Here is a 26,107-nt window from a genome sequence, read left to right on the forward strand (position 1 = left end):
ATGGTGGAGGTGTTTGGTTCTTCTGCAGCAGGGTTCATGAAAGTTTCAGGGTTTAGTCAGTAACCACAAGTCAAGAAGGAGACCGTAAGGCATGCATGTTGCTGGTGCACGTGGTTCTGTATGTGGCATGATTCTGGAGCTGGCAGTAGTAGTAATGGTGTCCTGATTGTAGCAACAATAATGGGGTCTGGAGCCAGAAATGTCCAATTCCTAATGTTTGTGATGTGCTTCACCACTTCTGAAGCATATTGATGTATCTTGTAAATTTTAGTTTTAAAGCATCACCCTGATTCTCAGAGGTTAGTGGGGCAGATAGTACCTTCATTTTATAGATGTATGGCAGAGATGAGTGGCAGGCTTGGCCACACAGTAGAATGTATCAGGAATGATGCACAAAGTTCTGACTCCATAGTTAGGGCTCTTTCCTCCTCAAGTACTGCTTTTCAGGGTTGGGTTCTGCTGACTTTTTTTTTTTTTTTTTTTTGAGACAGTCTCGCTCTGTCGCCCAGGCTGGAGTGTAGTGGCGTGATCTCGGCTCACTGCAACCTCCGCCTCCCAGGTTCAAGAGATTCTCCCGCCTCAGCTTCCCAAGTATCTGGCACTACAGGCACCCGCCACCACGCCCAGCTAATTGTATTTTTGTAGAGACGTGGTTTCACCATGTTGGCCAGGCTGGTCTTGAACTCCTGACCTCAGGTGACCTGCCCGCCTCGGCCTCTCAAAGTGCTGGGATTACAGGCGTGAGCCACCGCACCTGGCCTCTGCTGACTCTTATCTATGATTATTATTAGCCATCAGGACCTTTTTTGCAAATTCTTCCCTGTGGTTGCCACTTCTGCTTAGCCAGGCATTGGCACCCTTGTGCAGTGAACAACCTGCAGAGCTGCACATGGCAGCCCTTGTTCTTGCCAGTATAACAGCATGGGTTGTTGATACCAGTGTAGTTGTAGTGTGAGGTTCTGTTGCTGTTTGTGTGTTAACTGTTAATTATTTTCCACAGGTATTAGTCACTGTACCACTGGCCTTACTACAGAAAGGTGCCATTCAGTTTAATCCACCGTTGTCAGAGAAGAAGATGAAGGCTATCAACAGCTTAGGGGCAGGCATCATTGAAAAGGTGACTTAAATGACTTCATCCTCAGAAGAAAGAGATTAATGTCAGAGGATAGATGTTAACTTCTGATATGGAGAAGTAGTGGGTACTATCTGAATACAAATAAAACTCAAAGATTTCCTTTTCATTTGAGTAATTGTTCATGAAGAACACAAAAGAATATTATCAAAACGAAAGGGGGAGAGCTGGCTGAGGTCTGTGAGTTTTGACGTTAGGAGAAAGAATCTTGTTATTCAGAATTTGAATTTGGTTTAAGCAATTCTTTTATCCTCTTTTTTTTTTTTTTTTACCCCTTCTGCTTGCTTTCTTGTCTGCTTTCCACTCATTGGCCCCAGTGAGGAACAGTGGTTTATTTCTCCTGCCTTTAATATCTCCTGTAGCAGAATGGGCCAGTGCTGCAGCAGATTCTGACAGACTTATGAGTAGTGAGAGTTTAACTTAGGGACATACGCCCAGGAGTGAGTCTTAGGAATGCTGGGCATCTTCAGACTAGCTTGTAGGTTGCCAGTGGGTTCCATTATCCATGGGAATGGAACTGAGTGGCATCAAAAGCAAGGAGCTGGGCTGGGCACAGTGGCTCATGCCTGTAATCCCAGCACTTTGGGAAGCTGAGGAGGACGGATCACCTGAGGTCAGGAGTTCAAGACCAGCCTGACCAACATGGTGAAACCTCATCTCTACTAAAAATACAAAATTAGCTGGGCGTGGTGGTGTGCACCTGTAATCCCAGCTACTTGGGATGCTGAAGCAGGAGAATCACTTGAAACCAGAAAATGGAGGCTGCAGTGAGCCAAGATCACTCCATTGCACACCCAGCTGGGCAACAAGAGCAAAACTCCGTCTCAAAAAAAAAAAAAAAAAAAAACCCCAAAAAACACAAAACAAAACAAAAAACAACCAAGGAGTTCACAAGGGAAAAAAGGAGGTGAGGAGAATGGAAAGAGCGGTATTTGGGGTTGTTCTTTCAGGCAGTGTGTTTGTTTTAGAGTAGAGCTACAGGTTGCTGCTTAGAGATTGCCTGTGGTTTTGTGACGACAAACACCTAACCATCTTTCTTCTGCTCACTTTGCAGATTGCCTTGCAATTTCCATATAGATTTTGGGACAGTAAAGTTCAAGGGGCTGACTTTTTTGGTCACGTTCCTCCCAGTGCCAGCAAGCGAGGACTTTTTGCCGTGTTCTATGACATGGATCCCCAGGTAAAATCATTCAAGAAGTGTGGTTTGAATTTCCATCTTAAAGTTTAGAATTTGATGTGATAATTACTCACCTATCAAGCTCAGGAACTAACGAACATCATGGAGACCCTGGGTCTATGTTTATATTCTGGGAGGACACTTGGACTGAACATTTTCCTATAGGAAAGGAGCCCCAGTATTTGCTATGTCTTCTTGAAGTCCTCATGTTGCTCCCTGGGACATGAATTGGATGCTTGTGGAAACTGTCATTTCAGGCTGTAGGGGAATTCCTCAGAGGTGAAGTTGGAGATGGCAGAGTCAATGAGTGGTGCATGAAACTTCCTCTGTGAGGGTCCTCTAGGGAGCTGGGAAGGGATGTATGATTGGTGAGGGAGGGTGTGAGTGTCAGCAGATGTGAGAGCTGAGGGAAGGAAGGAGAGAGGAGAATGGCATACCCAGAGCTGGACGGTGGTGGTCACTTTCCCTGCCGTCATGTTGCTGCCACACGAAAGAATCGCAGCTATTTCTGACTTTCAGTTTCAAGAAACTTTGTCTTAAAAGGTTTCACATAGGAGCTGAGGGCAGATTTTCTTTACCATTTGAGGTTTTTTTTTTTTTCCATTGTTTTATCTGCAGATTTTCCTTCTCTATCTCTTTCTACTTCTTCCGAAGCAAGCTTTAATTAGTGAACAGCCAAGGGAACCCTAAAGTTGCTATTTACATTTCTGAGTGTTTTTTTTTTCCCCAGCAGGAAGCAATAGAGTGGATGGATGAGTAATGCGTGTTTGCGAGGAAAATGGACTGGCGAGTGACGTGAGGATAAGGGGCAGCCAGAAATAGTGAAATTTAACTTGTGTGAGTGAGGCTCTTGGCTGGGTGCAGTGGCTCATGTCTGTAATCCCAGCACTTTGGGAGGCCGAGGTGGGCGGATCACCTGAGGTCAGGAGTTTGAGACCAGCCTGGCCAACATGGTGAAACCCCGTCTCTACTAAAAATACAAAAATTAGCTGGGCATGGTGGCAGATGCCTGTAATCCCAGCTACTCTGGAGGCTGAGGCAGGAGAGTCACTTGAATCTGGGAGGTGGAGGTTGCAGTGAGCCGAGATTGTGCCATTGCACTCCAGCCTGGGTGACAGAGCAAAACTCTGTCTCCTTTAAAAAAAAAAAAAAAAAAAGAGGCCCTTATCTGTGGGAGCTGAGCACTCAGAGACCTCCTGCTTTTTCCCTTTCATGTCTCCAGAAGAAGCACAGCGTGCTGATGTCTGTGATTGCTGGGGAGGCTGTTGCATCCGTGAGGACCCTGGACGACAAACAGGTGCTGCAGCAGTGCATGGCCACGCTCCGGGAGCTATTCAAGGAGCAGGTGAGAGAGAGGAAGCCCTCCCTGAAAGGGGAAAGCCGTGCTTGCTATCCAGAGCAGGTGTGAAGCCCAAGCAGCCAGCGTCACTGAGAATCACGGGAAGAAAGGCAGGGGCCACAGTCTTCTTTCTTTTAGAGTCCCACTGCCCACCTCAGCACTGAGATTAGTCTTTGAGGGCTGTCATCACAGAGTACCGCAGACTGGGGCTGCCTTAGACAACAGAAACTTATTCCTTACAGTTTTGGAGGCTGGAAGCTTGAGATTCAGGTGTCGGCAGGGTTGGTTTCTCCTGGGTCCTCTCTGCTTGGCTGGTAGATGCCGTCTTCTTCCTGTGTCCTCAATGGGTTTCCCTCTGTGTGTGTCTGTGTCCTCATCTCCTCTTCTTACAAGGACACAAATCAGGTTAGATTAAGGCTCACCCCGGTGACCTCACTTTAAAGTAATTACCCGTTGGAGACCATATCACGAAATACAGTCACATTCTGAGTCACTGAGGGTTAGGGTGTCCACATAGGAATTTGAGGGGGACATGGTTCTGCCTGTGAAAGTGTCCTGTACCTTTTTTCACACAATTGTCTTCCTTCCTTTTTCTTCTCACATCATACACACTTCCCTTTTTTTTTTTTTTTTGTAAGGATATAAAAGGCTCAGTGTTTTCTACATGGATTCTATATTTACTGAAGCCCTAGAAGCTTTGACTACAGCTTTCCTTTTAAGAAGAGGCTTGTCCAGCTTTTTTTTTTAATATCCCACACATGCAGATAGTCTCTTTTCTCCAAGGAGCTCAGGATACTTTGTTTGCCAGTGTACTAAATCTCACCATCTCTGGAGATTTGTAAATGGCCATGGCTTATATCTTTTTGAAATAAAGGAGTAGAAATAGAAGTGAAATGACTCAAAAGTTACATAAATTAAAGAGAAAGGGCATTCAGATATGCTGCTTATTTTATTTCATTTTATTTATTTTTGAGACGGAGTCTCACTCTTTGGCCCAGGCTGACTCTTTGGCCCAGGCTGGAGTGCAGTGGCGCCAACTCGGCTCACTGCAAGCTCCGCCTCCCGGGTTCACGCCATTCTCCTGACTCAACCTCCTGAGTAGGTGGGACTACAGGCACCCGCCATCACGCCTGGCTAATTTTTCTAGTTTTAGTAGAGACAGGGTTTCACCGTGTTAACCAGGATGATCTTGATCTCCTGACCTTCTGATCCGCCCGCCTTAGCCTCCCAAAGTGCTGGGATTACAGGTGTGAGCCACTGTGCCCGGCCGTCTATGTCCCTTCTTGATCCTACTTCATAATTCCTTTCTATTGGACATAGGAGGTCCCAGATCCCACAAAGTATTTTGTCACTCGGTGGAGCACAGACCCGTGGATCCAGATGGCATACAGTTTTGTGAAGACAGGTGGAAGTGGGGAGGCCTACGATATCATTGCTGAAGACATTCAAGGAACCATCTTTTTCGCCGGTGAGGTATGGATCTTGATTCCAAACCCAATTATTTGTATTTTGATTCCTTTCTTTCATCTAAATGATATCTGCCCAGAGTTTAAAAACCAATTCAAATACTGTCGAAAGTCTTATGACCATAGACATCAGAAGCCTTCTCAGTGTCCTCTTCTTGCTCCCAGAGGCAGCCGTTTTTAACCTTCCAACTATTCCTTCTGGACTTCATATTTCAAAAGTGTTTATATTGCCATCTCTCTTTCTGTTTTTTTGAGACAGGGTCTTGCTCTGTGGCCCAGACTGGAGTGCAGTGGTGCAATCCTAGCTCACTGCAGCCTCAAACTCCCAGGCTCAGGTGACCCTTCCACCTCAGCTACTCAAGTAGCTGGGACTGCAGCATGTGCCGCCAAGCCTGGCTAATTTTTTTTTTTAATTTTTTGTAGAGACGAGGTCTGCGGTGTTGCCCAGGCTGGTCTCAAACCCGTGGCCTTAAGCAGTCTTCCCACCTCAGCCTCCCAGAGTATTACGATTACAGGTGTGAGCCACCATGCCTGGCCTATGATGTCATCTTCTGATTTAGCATTAGACAGACATTATTGACTGCCTCCCTGTTGGGTTAAAGACTTAGCCTGTTTAGTCTCTGCACCATTTGCTCAACATGGTTATTTCACACTTTTAATTTAATTGGTATCGGTATTTACATGGCTGTGTAAATGTTGTTTACTGCTTAGCCAAGGTGTCCATTGATACCTTCCTACACAGTTTTGTTTTCTTGGCAGTTACAATGGCTCCTTTGGTCATTAGCTTAATTCCTTTGGTACCTCTCCCCATGTCTCCCATACCCTGCGTTTGTCTCTCATTTACAGTTGACACTGTCTGAGCTGGCCTGCTAGCTCCAATCCTTGAAATGTCCCCTTCCCGAGTCCTCTTCCCTCTGCTCTGGTCCACACTGGTTGACCTCTGAGATTACTGCAGAGTGTCCTCCTGGGTCTATTTAATTTAATTTAATTTAATTATTTTATTTTAAATTTTATTTTTTTTTTTGAGATGGAGTCTCTCTCTGTCGCTCAGGCTGGAGTGCAGTGGCACGATCTCAGCTCACTGCAAGCTTCGCCTCCTGGGTTCATGCCATTCTCCTGCCTCAGCCTCCCAAATAGCTGGGACTACAGGCACCCGCCACCACGCCCGGCTAATTTTTTATATTTTTAGTAGAGACGGAGTTTCACCGTGTTAGCCAGGATGGTCTTGAGATCTCCTGACCTCATGATCCACCTGCCTCAGCCTCCCAAAGTGCTGGGATTACAGGCGTGAGCCACTGTGCCTGGCCTGGGTCTCTCTTTTTTAAAATCACTCTCCAGCATTGGGCCTTTATTTCCAAGATTCCTCTCTTTCTTGATTTACTTCTGTTGAAAAATGTTTTGCTATTCTGATTTCTGATCCTTTTACTTCATTTTCTTATCTGCTCAAATAAAGATGAGTTTTTTCTCTTTCTTTCTAGAGATTCTGTTCCATATCTTGGAAATTTTGAATTGACCATCTGATTTTTCCTCTTTATTATTATTCATCTCTTATGCTACTTTTGGGGGAGATTTTAAAATCCAACTCTCTAATTGACTTTTAAAATTTTGGCTTTTACTTTATGAGCACTTTCTTGTTTGCAGAATGTTCCCTTTTGGTAGCATCCTCTTGTTATAACTTGTTTCTAAGTTTTAAAGCTTTGGATGTTTTTGCTTTCCTGCTCCTTCCCTCCCTGGTTTCCTCAGTCTCAGAATTCCTATTTTTGTGTGCTGCAGTCTTTGCCTGCTACATGTCCAAATCCCCGATCCATCACTGTTGACTTAGATTCGAGCAAGGCATTTTTTAAAAAGCTTTGTGAAAGCTCCAGCAAGCTTATCAACCAGTGGCCGGATTCCCAAACATCACTACCTGGGAACAGTTAGTTTCCTGTGTGGTGGAAGCTCAGCCCCTGGCACTGTGGGCACTGGAAGCTTCATTGTTAGTTATAAAGGCTTCATTTCACTTCATCCCCATTTCATTTGGTGCTTCGCCCTGATCTCTAAGTCACACCTCTAAGGAGTTGCAGCCGGTCAAGTGGGGAATCTGATGAGGGATCTATTAATAATTGTTCTTTATAGTCTTTAAGCCAATCCTGTTTTCACCCCTTGCTAACCGCTGCCTCCATGGTTCCTCATACTTCCAATGGCTGAGATTTTCTAAGGATTCTTTGGGATGAATTGGTTTGCTTTTTGTTAAAACCCCTGCCCCCAACCCCAAACTTAAAATGAATTGTTACCACTCTTTCACCTGTGTTCCTACTTTGTTTAATATGGTTTAGAAGTACACGTCTCATTGTTTCATCTAAAATATAGTGAATGTTTTTGTTTACAAAAGAATATATTGGCTGGGTGCGATGGCTTACGCCTGTAATCCCAGGACATTGGGAGGCTGAGACAGGTGTATCACCTGAGGCCAGGAGTTTGAGACCAGCCTGGCCAACATGGTGAAACCCCGTCGCTACTAAAAATACAAAAAACAGCTGGGCGTGGTGGCGGGCGCCTGTAGTCCCAGCTACTCAGGAGGCTGGGGTAGAATCGCTTGAACCTGGGAGGCGGAGGTTGCAGTGAGCCAAGATCACACCACTGCACTCCAGCCTGGGAGACAGCGTGAGACTCTTTTTCAAACCAAAACAAAAGAATGACATCTAAAAACCAGATGACTTTGATTACTCCTTGGCCTATGAAGACCTTACTCTGTAAGGGGATAAAGGCTGCATGCCAGACAACAAATGTCAGCAGCTTCCGAGAGATGGCGGTTTCAGGCTACTGTGCCTTAGGGTCATGAACATGGCTTAGATGGCTTCTTGCTTTCCTTTGCTGCAATTACTACCTCGCCTTTTTCTTTTTTTTTTTGTTTGAGATGGAGTCTCGCTGTGTCGCACAGGCTGGAGTGCAGTGGCACGATCTTGGCTCACTGCAACCTCTGCCACCTGGGTTCAAGCGATTCTGCCTCAGGTGGTGTGTGCCACTGTGCCCGGCTAATTTTTTATTTTTTTTAGTAGAGATGAGGTTTCATCATGTTGGTCAGGCTGGTCTCGAACTCCTGACCTCAAGTGATCTGCCCGCCTCCCAAAGCGTTGGGATTACATGCGTGAGCCACCACGCCTTCTTCTAAAAACCTATTTCTGAGGCTTCCTTCCCTCACTGCCACTTTGTCCCCCAACTAGTCACTATATTCCTGCTGATGTAATCACTCCCCCATTCATTGAAGCCTTTGGCCCCTGGAGGTTTTCCCTTTTACCCAGGCATCAGTTTACGTAACTACACTTCACTTCACCTCTCCATTTCTTATCCTCCATTTTCTGTGGTCTGTTCAGCTCCTCTTCAGCTACGCCTTTCCACAGCCACATCTCAGACCTTGTCATAATTACTTAATCACTAATCAGGCCTCCTCCTATCCTGTCCTCCCCTATCCTCCTGGTTTGCTTATTCTATTCCCACCACAGCCATTCCTTGAGGGAGGTTCTCCTATCATTGAGTCGTTTTACTTCCTCCCAATCCAACAGCCCTCACTCACATTTTGTCTTTTTCTTATTGAATTTACGGTCCCTGGTATATCCTTTGAGTAACTTAACTCTCTACCTATTTTTTCTACCCGTCTAGCAAAACGCCATCTGTGGCTTGGCTGAACTGCCATTCATCTTTTGTACTTGTTTCGCCTGTGATTGTACCAGCTACATTACTTGTCTGATGGGAGGGACTGTGTCTTAATTGTTCTTAACTCTAGTACCTGTCACATATAGATACTTAGTATTTTAAAGAGTGCTGCATAGTACTTCAAGATAGCATACAATGAGTGAATTTGACAATGCATGGCCAGATAACCAGAAAAGTTCCAGTGTTAACGATGGGTGTGTGTGAATATGAGTGCATAGGAGTGGCATAAATCTTTGTTAGACCAGATAAAGTCTAACCTTGTTTTACCTTTTGGTATCAACCAATTCTTTATGCATGATCTCAAATTATGTAATTATGTTTTACAGGCAACAAACAGGCATTTCCCACAAACTGTTACAGGGGCATATTTGAGTGGCGTTCGAGAAGCAAGCAAGATTGCGGCATTTTAAGAATTCGGTGGACCCAGCTTTCTTCTGTACCCCAGATGGGAAAATTTGAATCACATGTTAAACCTCAGTTTTATAAGAGGGGGAAAAAACCCTCTCTACATAGCAAAACTGAAATGTTTCTAAGGCGATATGGTAATGTAAACCTATTTCATCACTGAAAGCACTGACCTCGAAAATCTATAAGCACTTAGATTTAATTGCATTTTCCATAGGTTCAACTACTGCTGAAAGTCTGGATTTCAGAATAAAGCAGAATGTAAGTTTCAATTGAGGCCATGGATTTGATTGTTCCATGGTTGGAAGTACCCTTTGGATTTCACATTTTATATGGCTGATTAATTTTCATACGTTGAGAAACCAAGTCAATCAAGCAGGAATCATTTAAAAACCAGATAAAGCCATGTTTTTCTTCTGTGACAATTTATCAATATCTTTACCAATCAGCCTTAATTTTTATGTAGGTCCAATATTGAGCTTTTACTTAAAATTTAGATAGAACTTTTTTTTGGATACAGCACAAACTCCAGTTGACAGTAAAATGAAGCTTCTAGGTATTTTGTATTGTACATATCTCCTCCCATTGGGTGTTCAAAAGAAATTTAAATTCAAGTATCTTTTGTGATAAAATGTTTGATTTGTGCACCCATTGGCAAAACAGGAAAGTTTCCAGATAGGTATTGCATCATTGAGCATGACACACAGATAGTGTGGGCTTCACACTATAGACACAGAATATAGCTTTTTCTTAAAGCCAAATTTGGGTGATAGGACACTCTAAATATCCTTAATTTTGGCAACCACTAGCAAAAAAAACTTGTCAGAATAATTTAATCAAAGCCCCTCTCCACTTCTTATTTAAAAGAACTGATTCAATTGCTAGGAATATTTTTGCAGACTTTTCTTTACAGTATTCCACAGGCAGGTCCACTGGAAAACTGCAGAAAAATGTGAGCTCTCCTAACTAGTACACATTTTATAGGCTATATTTTAAAGGCCTAAGAACATGGCAAGTATTTTATCTTTTTTTAAAAACACTCATGGCAGAAAACAGTTTAATATATCATCTCATTCTAAAATAAACACTGGTTTCAGGGTCTTCAGGATGCCTATTTTGCCAAGAAACTTCAGTATACAGGTTAGAAATATGCTTTTGTTTTTGAACAGTAATTGTATTGGTTTGCTTTAAAAAAGGGACTAAATATGACTTTAAAGAGACTTCAAAATATTGAGTATTTTAAAAATTTTAAAGTAGGTCAGTTTACACGAGTAAATACCTAACACACAATGTGCAGTGAACCTCAGGCATTTAAGACACCTCCCCCACCGCCCGCCCCCCAAAGTGTGGTCCCAAAACAAGCCAACAGCTGTATATCTCAAAGTTAACCCAAGACAACTCTGATATTTAGGTTATTTGTTGAGACTCATTGGTACTGACTGGCAAGTATTCTGCTTTAAAGTATCATGTATTAAAATGTTTAGACAGCATGTGTTTTAAAGTGATAAATGCAAAATGTTAAGTTTGAAATGGTTAACAGTAAATTATTATGTTAGTTTCCAGGCACTTGAACTGTGCTACAAGTAGGGGAAAACCTACTTTAAAGTATGGTAAATGTGTGTATTAAACTTCCTATCAAGTGACATACTTCATTTGATTAAGAAGCCATGGTACTTTTTTCTTGAGTTACTTTGGATATGTTTTTTCAATGCCATCTGAAGATTTTGTAATTGAGTAGCAGTAAATATACAAATTTACAATGTTTTAACTACAGTTCATGAATAGCTGGTTGTGTAAAACTACTTAATAAAAAACTAGATTTTCAAATGTACTCTGTACTGTAGTGGTGATACATCCATTTAATAAGTGTGTGCACTCACCAAGAACTTTCATACAGAACAACTCCATTTCCTCACTTCCAAATACTCCATGCATCACTACTTACCTTCTTTAAATGGTCATAAAATTAACCTTAATTATTGGTAAGTTTTGTGAAGTCACTCCAAGAAAATGGTCCATTACCACAAAAGAGTGTTCCAAATTGTATAGGTTATAGGGCTGAATCAATTTAAAAATCCCTTTTCAGAATTATTCACCATAGGGAAGGAAATGCTATATACACCTGTAAGATACCAAATGCAAGAGACTTAAAACACCAGTGATTTAGACTTATTTTTATTGACAAGGTTTATAAGAACAAATATTTAAAATCGAAGGCCAATTATTAGGTCTCATTTAGTTGCTTATTTTGTTCACTTGTATTTACCTTTCCCTAGTGTCGGAGTAACTATCAAGAAACAAACCTGTGAAAATACCTGTTAACATTCAACATATATTTTTATATATTTCTGTTCTATGATGCAAAGATATTTTTCAACACTTAATTGGTACATCAAATGTGTCATTCTGTCATAAACAGCATGTTTTAAAAATTCAGATTTAATAAACTGATTTAAGACAGTAAATTTGAAAGACAAAATTAGTCTCATTCAGGAGTGGTCCATTATGTTGATCATCTAGAATCAACACTGATTAACCAAACTCTAAAAGCCAAGAGCCCCAACTCCAGAGAAACGGTAAATTTCTTTAATGTAAAAGTATATTATTTTTGGGACACACTTTGTCAGAGATATCCACGATTGCCTGTACATTATATTCTGGCATTATAATCTGGTACTTTCGTCATAATCATGAAGGTGGCTAGGTTTCCGGTAAATATCAGCATTTTATATGGGCAAAAGCAGTTAATAAAAATCAGTTCATTTACTATAAACCAAATGTGCTTGTACTTAATCCCACCCTTTCCCAAAGTTTTTGAAGCTTTGATAGGTTGATTTTTGGTCTGTCCTTAATATAAAATGTACCTACAGACACTTTTACAGAGTTAATACTAAAATTACAAATTGATGACACTTTCGAGGCAAAGCAGGATAACTGTTCCTTCAGTGTTCCCATCACTGAATTGACTTTCACTGCTCCATCATACTGTCTGGCTGAACACTGACATTCCATAGTCTACAACTATAAAGATACCTACCTATGTGAGTTTAAAAAGTGATCTGCACAAAGAAATAAAAAAACTTTATATACAACGAATTGTTTTTTAAAAATACAAAAATAACATCTGTCACTTTTGTCATGCTGACAATTTGACATATATACACATGCAGGAGAAAAGTTCCAATTCAGTCATCTGGACAACTGTAGCTTGTATATTTTTAATATGATGGACACACTGCCGCTGAATTTTCACACTGACAGAGATGTGTATTCAAAATATTTCATATACTAAATACTGCAATCTCTGTGTGTATAAATCCCGGTCATAATAGTTTTTGTTCTACTTGATTAAAAGTATGCCTTAAGCAAGCTAATATTAAGTGCACTAAAAACCACAACAGTTCAAGAATCTATGACCTTATATAAAGAAATCCAAAATGTACAAAATACAACTATAAAAGCAAGGAACAATTAATGCCATGCAAGATTTTAAACTAAAAATGGCATAGAAATGCAATTTAAAACAGCAAACTCAAATTCACATAACACTCAAGATAAAAAGGTCAGCAGTAAGTTCTACTAACGTTGCTTAACAAGGATTTAGAAAAGGAAATACATTCTCTTTGCTGGTATAATGGTATAAATCAGATCTTCAGATCTATGGGAACGAGTCATCTTCTCTGTCCTCTATCTCAAGAAATTAGCTGTAATGAAAGTGAAACATTATTTTGCCATAAATCATAAACCTTTATCCCATTTTTCCCACATCTATTTTACTATTTTGTCCTTCAAAAATCAGTTGAGATCAATACAGAATTATAGCTACCTGCTTATCTTCCCCTCACCTTTGCCTGGTATACAGGAACTTCCTCAAGTATTTGTGAGAGCAACTTTGAGATGCCCAGCTACCCAGGTACACCATGAGGCCACATCATAATCTGAGTTCAGGTCTTATCACTTATTGTTCAAACTTTAATTTTAAGCTTTAAAGTGGGAATGAGAAGAAATATATTTCCCTATTATGAACAAATGTGAGGATTAAATGTGATATTTAGTGACATGAATATTTTGAAAAATATGGAGTATTTTATGTAATTACTTTTATATTTCTAAAGTCAAACTTGAAAGACTGAAATATTTACCTCTTTTACAGTTGTTTTTATGAAATCTTTTCTTTCAGTTAAATCATAAGTAGGATAATTTTCATAGACCTATGTACAGTGTAAAGGAAAAATAATGTTAAAAGCAGATTTTAAAATCCAGTAATACTGTCTTTGAATAAAATCAGGAAATCACCTACGTGCAAATAGCCACAACCATCCCAACAGTACTCTGGTTCACCCATATGGAATTCTATTCCAAATGAGTATTTTAATAATACTGTATATGATGTGGAAAACTAGCATGCAAACATTCTCAGTGTTTTCAGGCTGACAGTTTGGAATGAATTAACAATAAACAAGCCAGATGTGATGGCTCATGCCTGTAATTCCAACACTCTGGGAAACCTAGGTGGGAAGATCACTTGAGCCCAGGAATTCGAAACCAGCCTCAGGCAACCTGGCGAGACCTTGTGTCTACAAAAAATTTAAAAAGTTGCCAGGCATGGTGATGCATGCCTGTAGTCCCAGCTACTGAGGAGGCTGAGGCAGGAGGATGGCTTGGGCCCAGGAGGTTGAGGTTGCAGTGAGCTGTGTTGGTGGCACTCTATTCCAGCCTGGACCACAGAGCAAGACCCTGTCTCAAAAACAAAAAAAACCCCAACAAACATGGGTAAAGAAAACATCTAGATAGATCTTAGATAACGGAACTAAGTTCTTTACGTTGGCAAGTTATCCGCCAAGTGTCTTTTAGAGAAAGCTTCTTTCTTCTCCAACCCTTGTTATTATCCAACACCCTACCTACCGATTCCACAACCTGAAACGCAATGAACTGCTTCCTCTACTCCACTGCTCAGTCCCTCCCTGAAGTTAAATCCTAAGACCCAGGTGGTCTCAAGAGTCCTCTACTCCTAAAATTTGACTCTAAATTTCTCCCTTTTGTCAATTTTCTCAGTCCTATTATACTTGCTGCTTGATTCAGGTCCTGACTCTATAAGCTCACAGTCTGTAAGCACCCTGCAGGCTTTACTTCCACTGTATAGTTCAGGGTCAGCAACTTTTTCTGTAAAGGGCTAGATGGTACAAATAGTTTCAACTCTGCCACTCAGTTTCTACTCAACTATGCATTGTAGTGGCAATGCTGCCATAGACAATAGTTAAATTAATAGATGTGACTGTATTACAATAAAATTTTGCTTACAAAACCAGGTGACAAAGATAGAATGGATTTGGCCCACAGGCTGTAGTACGCCAACCCCCTAAAATATGGTCAATCATTTAAATTACTCTAATTGTTTGTCCCGGGAGGTTCCAAGATGGCCGAACAGGAACAGCTCCAGTCTGCAGCTCCCACTGTGAGTGACGCAGAAGATGGGTGATTTCTGCATTTCCAACTGAGATACCGGGTTCATCTCACTGGGGCTTGTCGGGCAGTGGGTACAGGACAGTGGGTGCAGCCAACCAAGCGTGAGCTGAAGCAGGGCAAGGCATCACCTCCCTGGGAAGTGCAAGGGGTCAGGGAATTCCCTTTCCTAGCCAAAGGAAGCTGTGACAGACGGCACCTGGAAAATCGGGTCACTCCCACCCTAATACTGCACTTTTCCAATGGTCTTAGCAAATGGCACACCAGGAGATTATATCCCATGCCTGGCTTGGACAGTCCCACGCCCACAGAGCCTCACTCATTGCTAGCACAGCAGTCTAAGATTTAACTGCAAGGTGGCAGCGAGGCTCGGGGAGGGGTGCCTGCCATTGCTGGGGCTTGAGTAGTAAACAAAGAGGCCAGGAAGGTCAAAGTGGGTGGAGCCCACCACAGCTCAAGTAGGCCGGCCTGCCTCTGCAGACTCCACCTCTGACAGACTGCCTCAAGTGAGTCCCTGTCCCCTGAGTAGCCTAACTGGGAGACACCTCCCAGTAGGGGCCGACTGACACCTCACACAGCCGGGTGCCTCTCTGAGACGAAGCTTCCAGAGGAAGGATCAGGCAGCAACATTTGCTGTTCTGCAGCCTCCGCTGGTGATACCCAGGCAAAACAGGGTCTGGAGTGGACCTCCAGCAAAATCCAACAGACCTGCAGCTGAGGGTCCTGACTATTAGAAGGAACACTAACAAACAGAAAGGACATCCACACCAAAACCCCGTCTGTATGTCACCATCATCAAAGACCAAAGGTAGATGAAACCACAAAGATGGGAAGAAACCAGAGCAGAAAAACTGAAAATTCTAAAAATAAGAGCGCCTCTTCTCCTCCAAAGGAACACAGCTCCTCGCCAGCAACGGAACAAAGCTGGACGGAGAATGACTTTGATGAGTTGAGAGAAGAAGGCTTCAGACGATCAAACTTCTCCGAGCTAAAGGAAGATGTTCAAACCCATCGCAAAGAAGCTAAAAATCTTGAAAAAAGATGAGACGAATGGCTAACTAGAATAACCGGTGTAGAGAAGTCCTTAAATGACCTGATGGAGCTGAAAACCATGGCACGAGAACTACGTGACACATGCACAAGCTTCAGTAGCTGATTCGATCAACTGGAAGAAAGAGTATCAGTGACTGAAGAGCAAATGAATGAAATGAAGCGAGAAGAGAAGTTTGGAGAAAAAAGAGTAAAAAGAAACAAACAAAGCCTCCAAGAAATATGGGACTATGTGAAAAGACCAAATCTATATCTGATTGATGCACCTGAAAGTGACGAGGAGAATGGAACCAAACTGGAAAACACTCTTCAGGATAATATCCAGGAGAACTTCCCCAATCTAACAAGGCAGGCCAACATTCAAATTCAGGAAATACAGAGAACGCCACAAAAATACTCCTCGAGAAGAGCAACTCCAAGACACATAATTGCCAGATTCACCAAAGTTGAAATGAAGGAAAAAATGTTTAAGGGCAGCCAGAGTGAAAGGTCGGGTTACCCACAAAGGGAAGCCCGTCAGAATAACAGCGGATCTCTTGGCAGAAACTCTACAAGCCAGAAGAGAGTAAGGGCCAATATTCAACATTCTTAAAGAAAAGAATTTTCAACCCAGAATTTCATATCCAGCCAAAGTAAGCTTTATAAGTGAAGGAGAAATAAAATCCTTTACACACGAGCAAATGCTGAGAGATTTTGTCACCACCAGGACTGCCTTAGAAGAGCTCCTGAAGGAAGCACTAAACATGGAAAGGAACAACCGGTACCAGCCACTGCAGACACATGCCAAATTGTAAACAACATCAAGGCTAGGAAGAAACTGCATGAACTAACAAGCAAAATAACCAGCTAACTTCATAATGACAGAATCAAATTCACACATAACAATATTAACTTTAAATGTAAATGGGCTAAATGCTCCAATTAAAAGACACAGACTGGCAAATTGGATAAAGAGTCAAGACCCATCAGTGTGCTGTATTCAGGAGACCCATTTCACATGCAGAGACACACATAGGCTCAAAATAAAAAGATGGAGGAATATCTACCAAGCAAATGGAAGACAAAAAAAAGCAGGGGTTGCAATCCTAGTCTCTGATAAAACAGACTTTAAACCAACAAAGATCAAAAGAGACAAAGAAGGCCATTACATAATGGTAAAGGGATCAATTCAACAAGAAGAGCTAACTATCCTAAATATATATGCACCCAATACAGGAGCACCCAGATTCATAAAGCAAGTCCTGAGTGACCTACAAAGAGACTTAGACTCCCACACAATAATAATGGGAGACTTTAACACCCCACTGTCAACATTAGAAAGATCAAGACAAAAAGTTAACAAGGATATCCAATCCAAGGAATTGAACTCAGCTCTGCACCAAGCGGACCTAACAGACATCAACAGAACTCTCCACCCCAAATCAACAGAATATACATTCTTCTCAGCACATCACACTTATTCCAAAACTGACCACATAGTTGGAAGTAAAGGACTCCTCAGCAAATGTAAAAGAAAAGAAATTATAAGAAACTCTCTCTCAGACACAGTGCAATCAAACTAGAACTCAGGATTAAGAAACTCACTCAAAACCACTCAACTACATGGAAACTGAACAACCTGCTCCTGAATGACTACTGGGTACATAACAAAATGGAAGGCAGAAATAAAGATATTCTTTGAAACCAATGAGAAAAAAAGACACAACATACCACAATCTCTGGGACACATTTAAAGCAGCGTGTGGAGGGAAATTTATAGCACTAAATGCCCACAAGAGAAAGCAGGAAAGATCTAAAATTGACACCCTAACATCACAATTAAAACAACTAGAGAAGCAAGAGCAAACACATTCAAAAGCTAGCAGAAGGCAAGAAATAACTAAGATCAGAGCAGAACTGAAGGAGACAGAGAAACAAAAAACCCTTCAAAAAAATCAATGAATCCAGGAGTTGATTTTTTGAAAAGATCAACAAAATGGATAGACCGCTAGCAAGACTAACAAAGAAGAAAAGAGAGAAGAATCAAACAGATGCAATAAAAAATGATAAAGGGGATATCACCACCGATCCCACAGAAATACAAACTACCATCAGAGAATACTACAAACACCTCTATGCAAATAAACTAGAAAATCTAGAAGAAATGGATAAATTCCTCAACACATACACCCTCCCAAGACTAAACCAGGAAGTAGTTGAATCCCTGATTAGACCAATAACAGGCTCTGAAATAGAGGCAATAATTAACAGCCTACCAACCAAAAAAAGTTCAGGACCAGATGGATTCAAAGCTGAATTCTACCAGAGGTACAAGGAGGAGCTGATACCATTCCTTCTGAAACTATTTCAATCAACAGAAAAAGAGGGAATGCTCCCTAACTCATTTTATGAGGCCACCATCATCCTGATACCAAAGCCTGGCAGACACACAACAAAAAAAGAGAATTTTAGACCAATATCCTTGAGGAACATTGACGCAAAAATCCTCAATAAAATACTGGCAAACTGAATCCAGCAGCACATCAAAAAGTTTATCCACCATGATCAAGTGGGCTTCATCCCTGGGATGCAAGGCTGGTTCAACATACGCAAGTCAACAAACGTAATCCATCATATAAACAGAACCAAAGACAAAAACCACATGATTATCTCAACAGATGCAGAAAAGGCCTTTGACAAAATTCAACAGCCCTTCATGCTAAAAACTCTCAATAAATCAGGTAGTGATGCATCATATCTCAAATTAGTAAGAGCTATTTATGACAAACCCACAGCCAATATCATACTGAATGGGAAAAAACTGGAATCATTCCCTTTGAAAACTGGCACAAGACAGGGATGCCCTCTCTCACCACTCCTATTCAACATAGTGCTAGAAGTTCTGGCCAGGGCAATCAGGTAGGAGAAAGAAAATAAAGGGTATTCAATTAGGAAAAGAGGAAGTCAAATTATCCCTGTTTGCAGATGACATGATTGTGTATTTAGAAAACCCCATCGTCTCGGCCCAAAATCTCCTTAAGCTGATAAGCAACTTCAGCAAAGCCTCAGGATACAAAATCAATGTGCAAAAATCACAAGCATTCCTATACACCAATAACAGAGAGCCAAATAATGAGTGAATTCCCATTCACAATTGCTTCCAAGAGAATAAAATACCTAGGAATCCAACTTACAAGGGATGTGAAGGATCTCTTCAAGGAGAACTACAAGCCACTGCTCAACAAAATAAAAGGGGACACAAACAAATGGAAGAACATTCCATGCTCAAGGACTGGAAGAATCAGTATCTTGAAAATGGCCATACTGCCCAAGATAATTGATAGATTTAATGCCATCCCCATCAAGCTGCCAATGACTTTCTTCATATAATTAGAAAAAACAGCTTTAAAGTTCTTATGGAATAAAAAAAGAGCCCGCATTGCCAAGACAATCCTAAGCAAAAAGAACAAAGCTGGAGGCATCACACTACATGACTTCAAACTATACTATAAGCCTACAGTAACCAAAACAGCATGGTACTGGTACCAAAACAGAGATATAGACTAATGGAACAGAACAGAGCCCTCAGAAATAACACCACAAATCTTCAACCATATGATCCTTGACAAACCTGACAAAGACGAGCAATGGGGAAAGGATTCCCTATTTAATAAAAATGGTGCTGGGAAAACTGGCTAGCCATATGTAGAAAGCTGAAACTGGATCCCTTCCTTACACCTTATACAAAAATTAATTCAAGATGGATTAAAGACTTAAATGTTAGACCTAAAACCATAAAAACCCTAGAAGAAAACCTAGGCAATACCATTCAGGACATAGGCATGGGCAAGGACTTCATGTCTAAAACACCAAAAGCAAAGGCAACAAAAGCCAAAATTGACAAATGGGATCTAATTAAACTAAAGAGCTTCTGCACAGCAAAAGAAACTACCATCAGAGTGAACAGGCAACCTACACAATGGGAGAAAATTTTTGCAATCTACTTATCTGACAAAGGGCTAATATTCAGAATCTACAAAGAACTTACATTTACAAGAAAAAATCAAACAACCCCATCAAAAAATGGGCAAAGGATATGAACAGACACTTCTCAAAAGAAGACATTTATGCAGCCAACAGACATGTGAAAAAATGCTCATCATCTCTGGCCATCAGAGAAATGCAAATCAAAACCACAATGAGATACCATCTCACACCAGTTAGAATGGAGATCATTAAAAAGTCAGGAAACAACAGGTGCTGGAGAGGATGTGGAGAAATAGGAATGCTTTTACACTGTTGGTGGGACTGTAAACTAGTTCACCCATTGTGGAAGACAGTGTGGCGATTCCTCAAGGATCTAGAACCAGAAATATCATTTGACCCAGCCATCCCATTACTGGGTATATACCCAGTCTTATAAATCATGCTACTATAAAGACACATGCACATGTATGTTTATTGCGGCACTATTCACAACAGCAAAGACTTGGAACCAACCCAAACGTCCATCAACGACAGACTGGATTAAGAAAATGTGGCACATATACACCACGGAATACTATGCAGCCATAAAAAAGGATGAGTTCATGTCCTTTGTAAGGACATGGATGAAACTGGAAACCATCATTCTCAGCAAACTATCACAAAACTATCACAAGAAAACCAAACACTGCATGTTCTCACTCATAGGTGAGAATTGAACAATGAGAACACTTGGACACAGGAAGGGGAACATCACACACTGGGGCCTGTTGTGGGGTGGGGGGGACGGGGGACGGATAGCATTAGGAGATATACCTAATGCTAAATGACAAGTTAATGGGTACAGCACACCAACATGGCACATGGATACATATGTAACAAACCTGCATATTATGCACATGTACCCTAGAACTTAAAGTATTAAAAAAAAAAAAAAATTGTTTGCGCCTTGTTCTTTCCCCGCAAAACCTCAAACCGAATTGGTCTAACTACTCATTTTTCTATGGTTAAGCCCAGGCTACAGATTGATGTGGGAATGTAGCTTTGAAGAGACTGGTCTCATTTTCAGTTCACAGCATTCATCTCCAAAGGCTCCTCCCCCTGAAGCTCCCAGTCAGGCTCTCCTTTCATTTCCACCAATGGTAGTTTCATCTCCTTATTCAAGTGTCTCACACTGCTACTGTCAGCCAAAAAGCCATTATTATGAATTCCTTCAATTTTCTAACAGCTCTTTCCCCTCCAGTAGTATCTGGATTCATCAATGATTCTTAATTTTCTGTGCCTCCACAGGACCACCCTTCACCTCTCCTGTAACTTCTCCTTTCCCACCAAAATGCTTTTTCCCCTCCACCCCTACTATCCACTAAAAACTTTCTCACCTACCCCCATTTACCTACTATTTTCCTTCCAAAGACAGCTGCTTGAAACAGAAGATTTACTTTGTTCATTTTCTTCACTATTCGTTAATAACTCTTGCTTCTACCACCCTATGTCATCGTCTCCTAATTGCAGATTCCAAAAAAGGTCAGGTCCTTCTCACCTGACCTCTCCGTTATAAATCCCTTTAAAAAATTACATGAAGATATTCACAAAAATCCTTCTAATGGACAGAACTAATTTCTCTTTGACTTCCTCTCCACTCCACACTGTCATTTTAATGATGACATAACTGGGTGTCCTGCCTCTCTCATCTCATCCTTTGCTATTCCATTGTTCTTAATGTTTCTAGGATAACTTTTAAAAAATATGATTGTGTTGTGCCCCTGGCTAAGTCTCTCTCAATAATCTACACAGCCTCTGAATTCCTCATTTATTTCAGGAAGACACTCAAACTCTAACATGGCATATTTAAGATCTGCAAAACTCTAATAATATCCTTCTGTGAGGACTTCTTTCCAATCCTAGTCTTGAGACATGTTGAACTAATACTATTCCTTGCAATTATCATTTTGGTTAATGTGTTATTGTTCCTCAACTGTATGGAATGGGTGATGCTCCACTAGGAAATTCAGTTAAGAGCTCTTCCAAGATGCTTTTCCAGATTCCCCCAGCCTCCAGTAGGGTGCTTGTTCCATGGTGCTGCAGCACCTTCCATATTCTCGTAACACAGCCCTCACTTACAATATTTTAATTACTAAAATATTTATCTCTTTCTACCCCACTAGACTGTGAGCTCCTCTTGAAAGCTAAGTAATGGCTTCTCTGGTTCCACCTGTAACGTTAAAAAAATTTTTTTTTTGGTAGAGACGGTATCTCACTATGCTGCCCAGGTTGGTCTTGAACTCCTGGGCTCAAGCAGTCCTCCTGCCTCGGCCTATCAAAGTGCTGGGATTACAGGCGTGAGCCACCACATCTATCTTCTACCTGTAACATTTAGCCCAGTGCCTGAAATGTAGTAGAGAATCAATGAATGGTGAATGAATAAACAAAATAATCAATGTCCTTTAAAAAAGCAGACTATTTCACTTTTGGTACATTCCAAATTGTAATATTATTTTACCACAACAGACAAGTTTCTAAAATTTCCATAGAATCCCTACGGAATCATATTCAAGACTAGGCCACTTTATTTCCTGAGAAGTATTAGAAATATTAGAAAAACGCTACAGAAGTCTGAGTTAAGAACCTAATCTATAACAGCTCATTTATCACACTAACAAGAGAATAAGGCAGTTCATGAGATTTTGCTTCTTTAAACTAACATAAACTAAGGATGCATCAATAGAAACAACCTACAGATCAGAAAGTTTCCTATGTGGTTTGGAATGTGTCACTATAATTTTATTCACTCTAACTTTATTCACTCTAACGTTATTTATAAAATAACTCCATTAGGACAGAGACTTTGACTATTTTATTTAAAGTGGTATCCCAGCACCTGTAAGATCTGGCATATAGTAGTTCAATAAATCTTTCTTCAATAAGTGAATGAATATAAGTATTTAGCTTCAAATTAAGAGATAAGTTAAAGAATTTTTGTACTAAAAGCAAAATAATCTAAACATTTGTCTAATTACCTTTTTGCAAATCTGTTTCATTGTGACTTCTTCCAAGTTAGCACTGGCCAGTAATTTCTTTATTGTTTCCTTTAACTCTTCATCTGTAGGGGGTTTCTTCAACTTTTTAATTAAAGGTTCATCATCTGAACTATCCTCAGACTCACTTTCTAAAAGTAACATAATAATAATTTTTCTTACATAGTAAATATTTAACAAAGGCTGAGATGAATTTTAAGCTTTCAACAGATTCTCAAAGGGGGTATTGGATCAAAAAAATTATAAATCACTACTCTATAGGTTACCCATAAAACATGCATACAAATTTTATGTCAATTTGAAAAATCAAAAACTATGAAAAACTGGTATACAGGTTGGGCATCCCTAATCCAAAAATCCAAAATGTGAAATGTTCCAAAATCCAGCTTTTCAGAGCACCAACATGACACCACCAGGAGATAATTCCACACCCGACCTCATGTGACAGGTCACAGTCAAAACTTGGTTTCAGGCCAAGGGCGGTGGTCCAGGCCTCTAAACCCAGTGCTCTGGGGGGCCAAGGTAGGAGACTCGCTTGAGTCCAGCAGTTCAAGGCTACAGTGAGCTGTAATGGCACCACTGCAATAAATAATTTATTTAGTTAAAATATTAAACTACCTTCAGGCTATGTAAGAATGAATATGAAACATCAATGAATTTCATGTTTAGACTGGGTCTCATCCCCAAGATATCTCTCTCTCTCTCTCTCTCTCTCTATATATATATATGTTGCAAAATCGAATCACTTCCTGTCCCAAGCATTTCAGATAAGGGATATTCAACCTGTATTCTCCCCACAATGTTCTCTGCAGTTTACCTGTCTCCCCCACACACTTAAATACTATGTACAACATATTAATATATGCTATATCTTTAAAGTTGCTGATTAATGTTATTTCTAACATACCTTTTTTGGAACTGTTTTGATTCTTCTTGGTGGTGCTGCTATCTGCTTTCTTAACATTGGCACTTTTCACAGATTTTTTACTTTTAGGAGTAGCTTTCTGTTTAGGTTTTTCTCTTTTGGCTGTCTTTTTTGGTGGCTGTTACAAAGGAAAGCAAAAGTAAACATACTGATAAGATTCAATGCTATCCCATCCCATCCCTCTACTTCCCCTATACCCCTTAATAATATTAAAGAAAATTAATGTATTTGGTATCACCAATTAAAAATTACTTTTGGGAGATGACTAATATACAACAATTTTACCCCAACACAAGTCTAAGCACGACAAATCACAATCACACACACAAAAGAGTTGCCCCTATTTATTCAACACTATAGATAAACTATATATGCATTACTTAATCTTGGGGGGAACCCCTAAATATAGATAATATTATCTTCTGTTATTTATGTTCCCTCTCTCTCAACTGGAATCTTTTTTTTTTTTTTTTTTTTTTTGAGATAGAGTCTCGCTCCATCACCCTGGCTGGAGTGCAGTGGCACGATCTTGGTTCACTGCAACCTCTGCCCTCCCGGGTTCAAGCGAATTCCCCTGTCTCTGCCTCCCTAGTAGCTGGGATTACAGGTGCTTGCCACCACACCCGGCTAATTTTTGTATTTTTAGTAGAGATGAGGTTTCGCCATGTTGGCCAGGCTGGTCTTGAACTCCTGACCTCAGATGATCCGCCTGCCTTGGCCTCCCAAAGTGCTGGGATTACAGGCATGAGCCACCACACCTGGCCTAGAATCTTGTGTTCACTGATGTTTCCCTAACTCCTAAAATAGTCTCTGGTATACAGTAGTTGCTCAATAAATACTTATGACTATGAGGAAACTAAGGCTCAGTGTAGTTACCTTGTCCACAGTCACATTAATAAACAGGCAAGATTCAAATATAGATGTGACTCCAGAACTTGTGTTCTTAAACACTAACCCATAGGTGATTAGACACAAACAAAACACATAAATATGGATAGATGAAAATGACAGGCCAGGTGTGGTGGCTCACGCCTGTAATCCCAGCACTTTGGGAGGTCAAGGCGGGTGGATCATGAGATCAAGAGATTGAGACCATCCTGGCCAACATGGTGAAACCCTGTCTCTACTAAAAATACAAAAATTAGCTGGGTGTGGTGGTGGGCACCTGTAGTCTCAGCTACTCAGGAGGCTGAGGCAAGAGAATCGCTTGAACCCTGAAGACGGAGGTTGCAGTGAGCGGAGATTGCGACACTGCACTCCAGGAGAGAGACTGTCTCAAAAAAAAGACATAATCAGAGTTCATACTTTGTCTCATGTGGAGCCTGTGAAATTAGAAAGCATTAATTCTTAGTTTAATTAATATTCCCAAAGGAAAAGCATCCTATTAAACATTCCAAGATAATTTAAATTCTTTTACACACCAAAACTACTGCAATCACTTGACAGAATGTTTCTCCAAATGTTTACCACTCTTGATTCCTGAGTGTTATCCTAAATCAACCTGTTTTTTTTGTTTGTTTGTTTGTTTTTGAGATGGAGTCTCGCTCTTGTTGCCCAGGCGGGAGTGCAATGGCACGATCTCAGCCCACCGCAACCTATGCCTCCCGGGTTCAAGTGATTCTCCTGCCTCAGCCTCTTGAGTAGCTGGGATTACAGGCATGCGCCACCACACCTGGCTACTTTTGTATTTTTAGTAGAGACGGGGTTTCTCCATGTTGGCCAGGCTGGTCAGGAACTCCCGACCTCAGGTGATCCACTCACTTTGGTCTCTCAAAGTGCTGGGATTACAGCCGTGAGCCACTGTGCCCGGCCAAATCAACTTGTTTTTAAAGACATAAGCACTGTGTTGAACCTATCCTTTAGATTAAAGTACACAGATCAATCTGTTCCAAGAGTGGCCTCAGGCTATTCATTGGATTTTAGTGTCTTTTCTTTTTTTTTTTTTTAAAGAGATGGTCTCCCTATGTTACCCATGCTAGACTCAAACAATCCTCCCACTTCAGGCTCCTGAGTAGTTGGGACTACAGGCACACACCACCTCACCTGGCTGGATTTTACTGTTTGTCTTTCTTTTTGCTAATATACCATCACTGTACCTATTTATACAAGCCTATCATCACCCTGCACTACTTCAATAATATACCACTGGCTGGGAAGCATGCAGTTTAACTGCTACTAAAAAATACATTTTTAAGGTGTCAAGGGGTTGACATGCTTCTAAAATTAAGTACATGAATTTCCCATGGACTTTTGCGATTTACAGGCCATTTTAACTTACTTCCTAATTCTAAGAGATGTTCTAGATGGTGTAGGGCTATGGGACAAGTATCAATGATTCGTTGTTTTTTACGACGAACATAAACTAAGTTTTAAGGTTCATTAAGTGTCCACCCAGTTCATGTGAACTATATATTACGCTCTGAAAGGGAATCCTAAAAATTCTTAAGTTCTTTAGCACA

The 26,107-nt window shown here is 40.8% G+C and overlaps 2 protein-coding genes across 3 annotated transcripts in view; one reads left to right on the top strand and one right to left on the bottom strand.

Moving 5' to 3' along the window:
- KDM1B (lysine demethylase 1B) overlaps nucleotides 1-11,043 on the top strand; it is a 67,184-nt gene extending 56,141 nt beyond the window's left edge. Inside the window, exons 18-22 of the mRNA XM_012509101.1 lie at nucleotides 1,001-1,117; nucleotides 2,187-2,312; nucleotides 3,532-3,654; nucleotides 4,969-5,121; nucleotides 9,134-11,043. Of these exons, the coding sequence (XP_012364555.1) occupies nucleotides 1,001-1,117; nucleotides 2,187-2,312; nucleotides 3,532-3,654; nucleotides 4,969-5,121; nucleotides 9,134-9,217 (603 nt within the window). The 3' untranslated portion in view covers nucleotides 9,218-11,043. The remainder of the gene's footprint in view (nucleotides 1-1,000; nucleotides 1,118-2,186; nucleotides 2,313-3,531; nucleotides 3,655-4,968; nucleotides 5,122-9,133) is intronic.
- A 328-nt stretch (nucleotides 11,044-11,371) lies between these two features.
- The window catches only part of DEK (DEK proto-oncogene), a 39,059-nt gene continuing 24,323 nt past the window's right edge, over nucleotides 11,372-26,107 (bottom strand). For both annotated transcript variants that reach the window (XM_030817365.1, XM_030817366.1), the window contains 4 exons: nucleotides 23,631-23,766; nucleotides 22,706-22,854; nucleotides 13,355-13,423; nucleotides 11,372-12,916 (listed from right to left, as the gene is read on the bottom strand). In XM_030817365.1, coding sequence (XP_030673225.1) covers nucleotides 12,905-12,916; nucleotides 13,355-13,423; nucleotides 22,706-22,854; nucleotides 23,631-23,766 — 366 coding nt within the window. In that variant the 3' untranslated portion in view covers nucleotides 11,372-12,904. The remainder of the gene's footprint in view (nucleotides 12,917-13,354; nucleotides 13,424-22,705; nucleotides 22,855-23,630; nucleotides 23,767-26,107) is intronic.

The sequence above is a fragment of the Nomascus leucogenys genome, chromosome 8 (assembly GCF_006542625.1).
Source record: "Nomascus leucogenys isolate Asia chromosome 8, Asia_NLE_v1, whole genome shotgun sequence".
NCBI lineage: Eukaryota > Metazoa > Chordata > Mammalia > Primates > Hylobatidae > Nomascus > Nomascus leucogenys.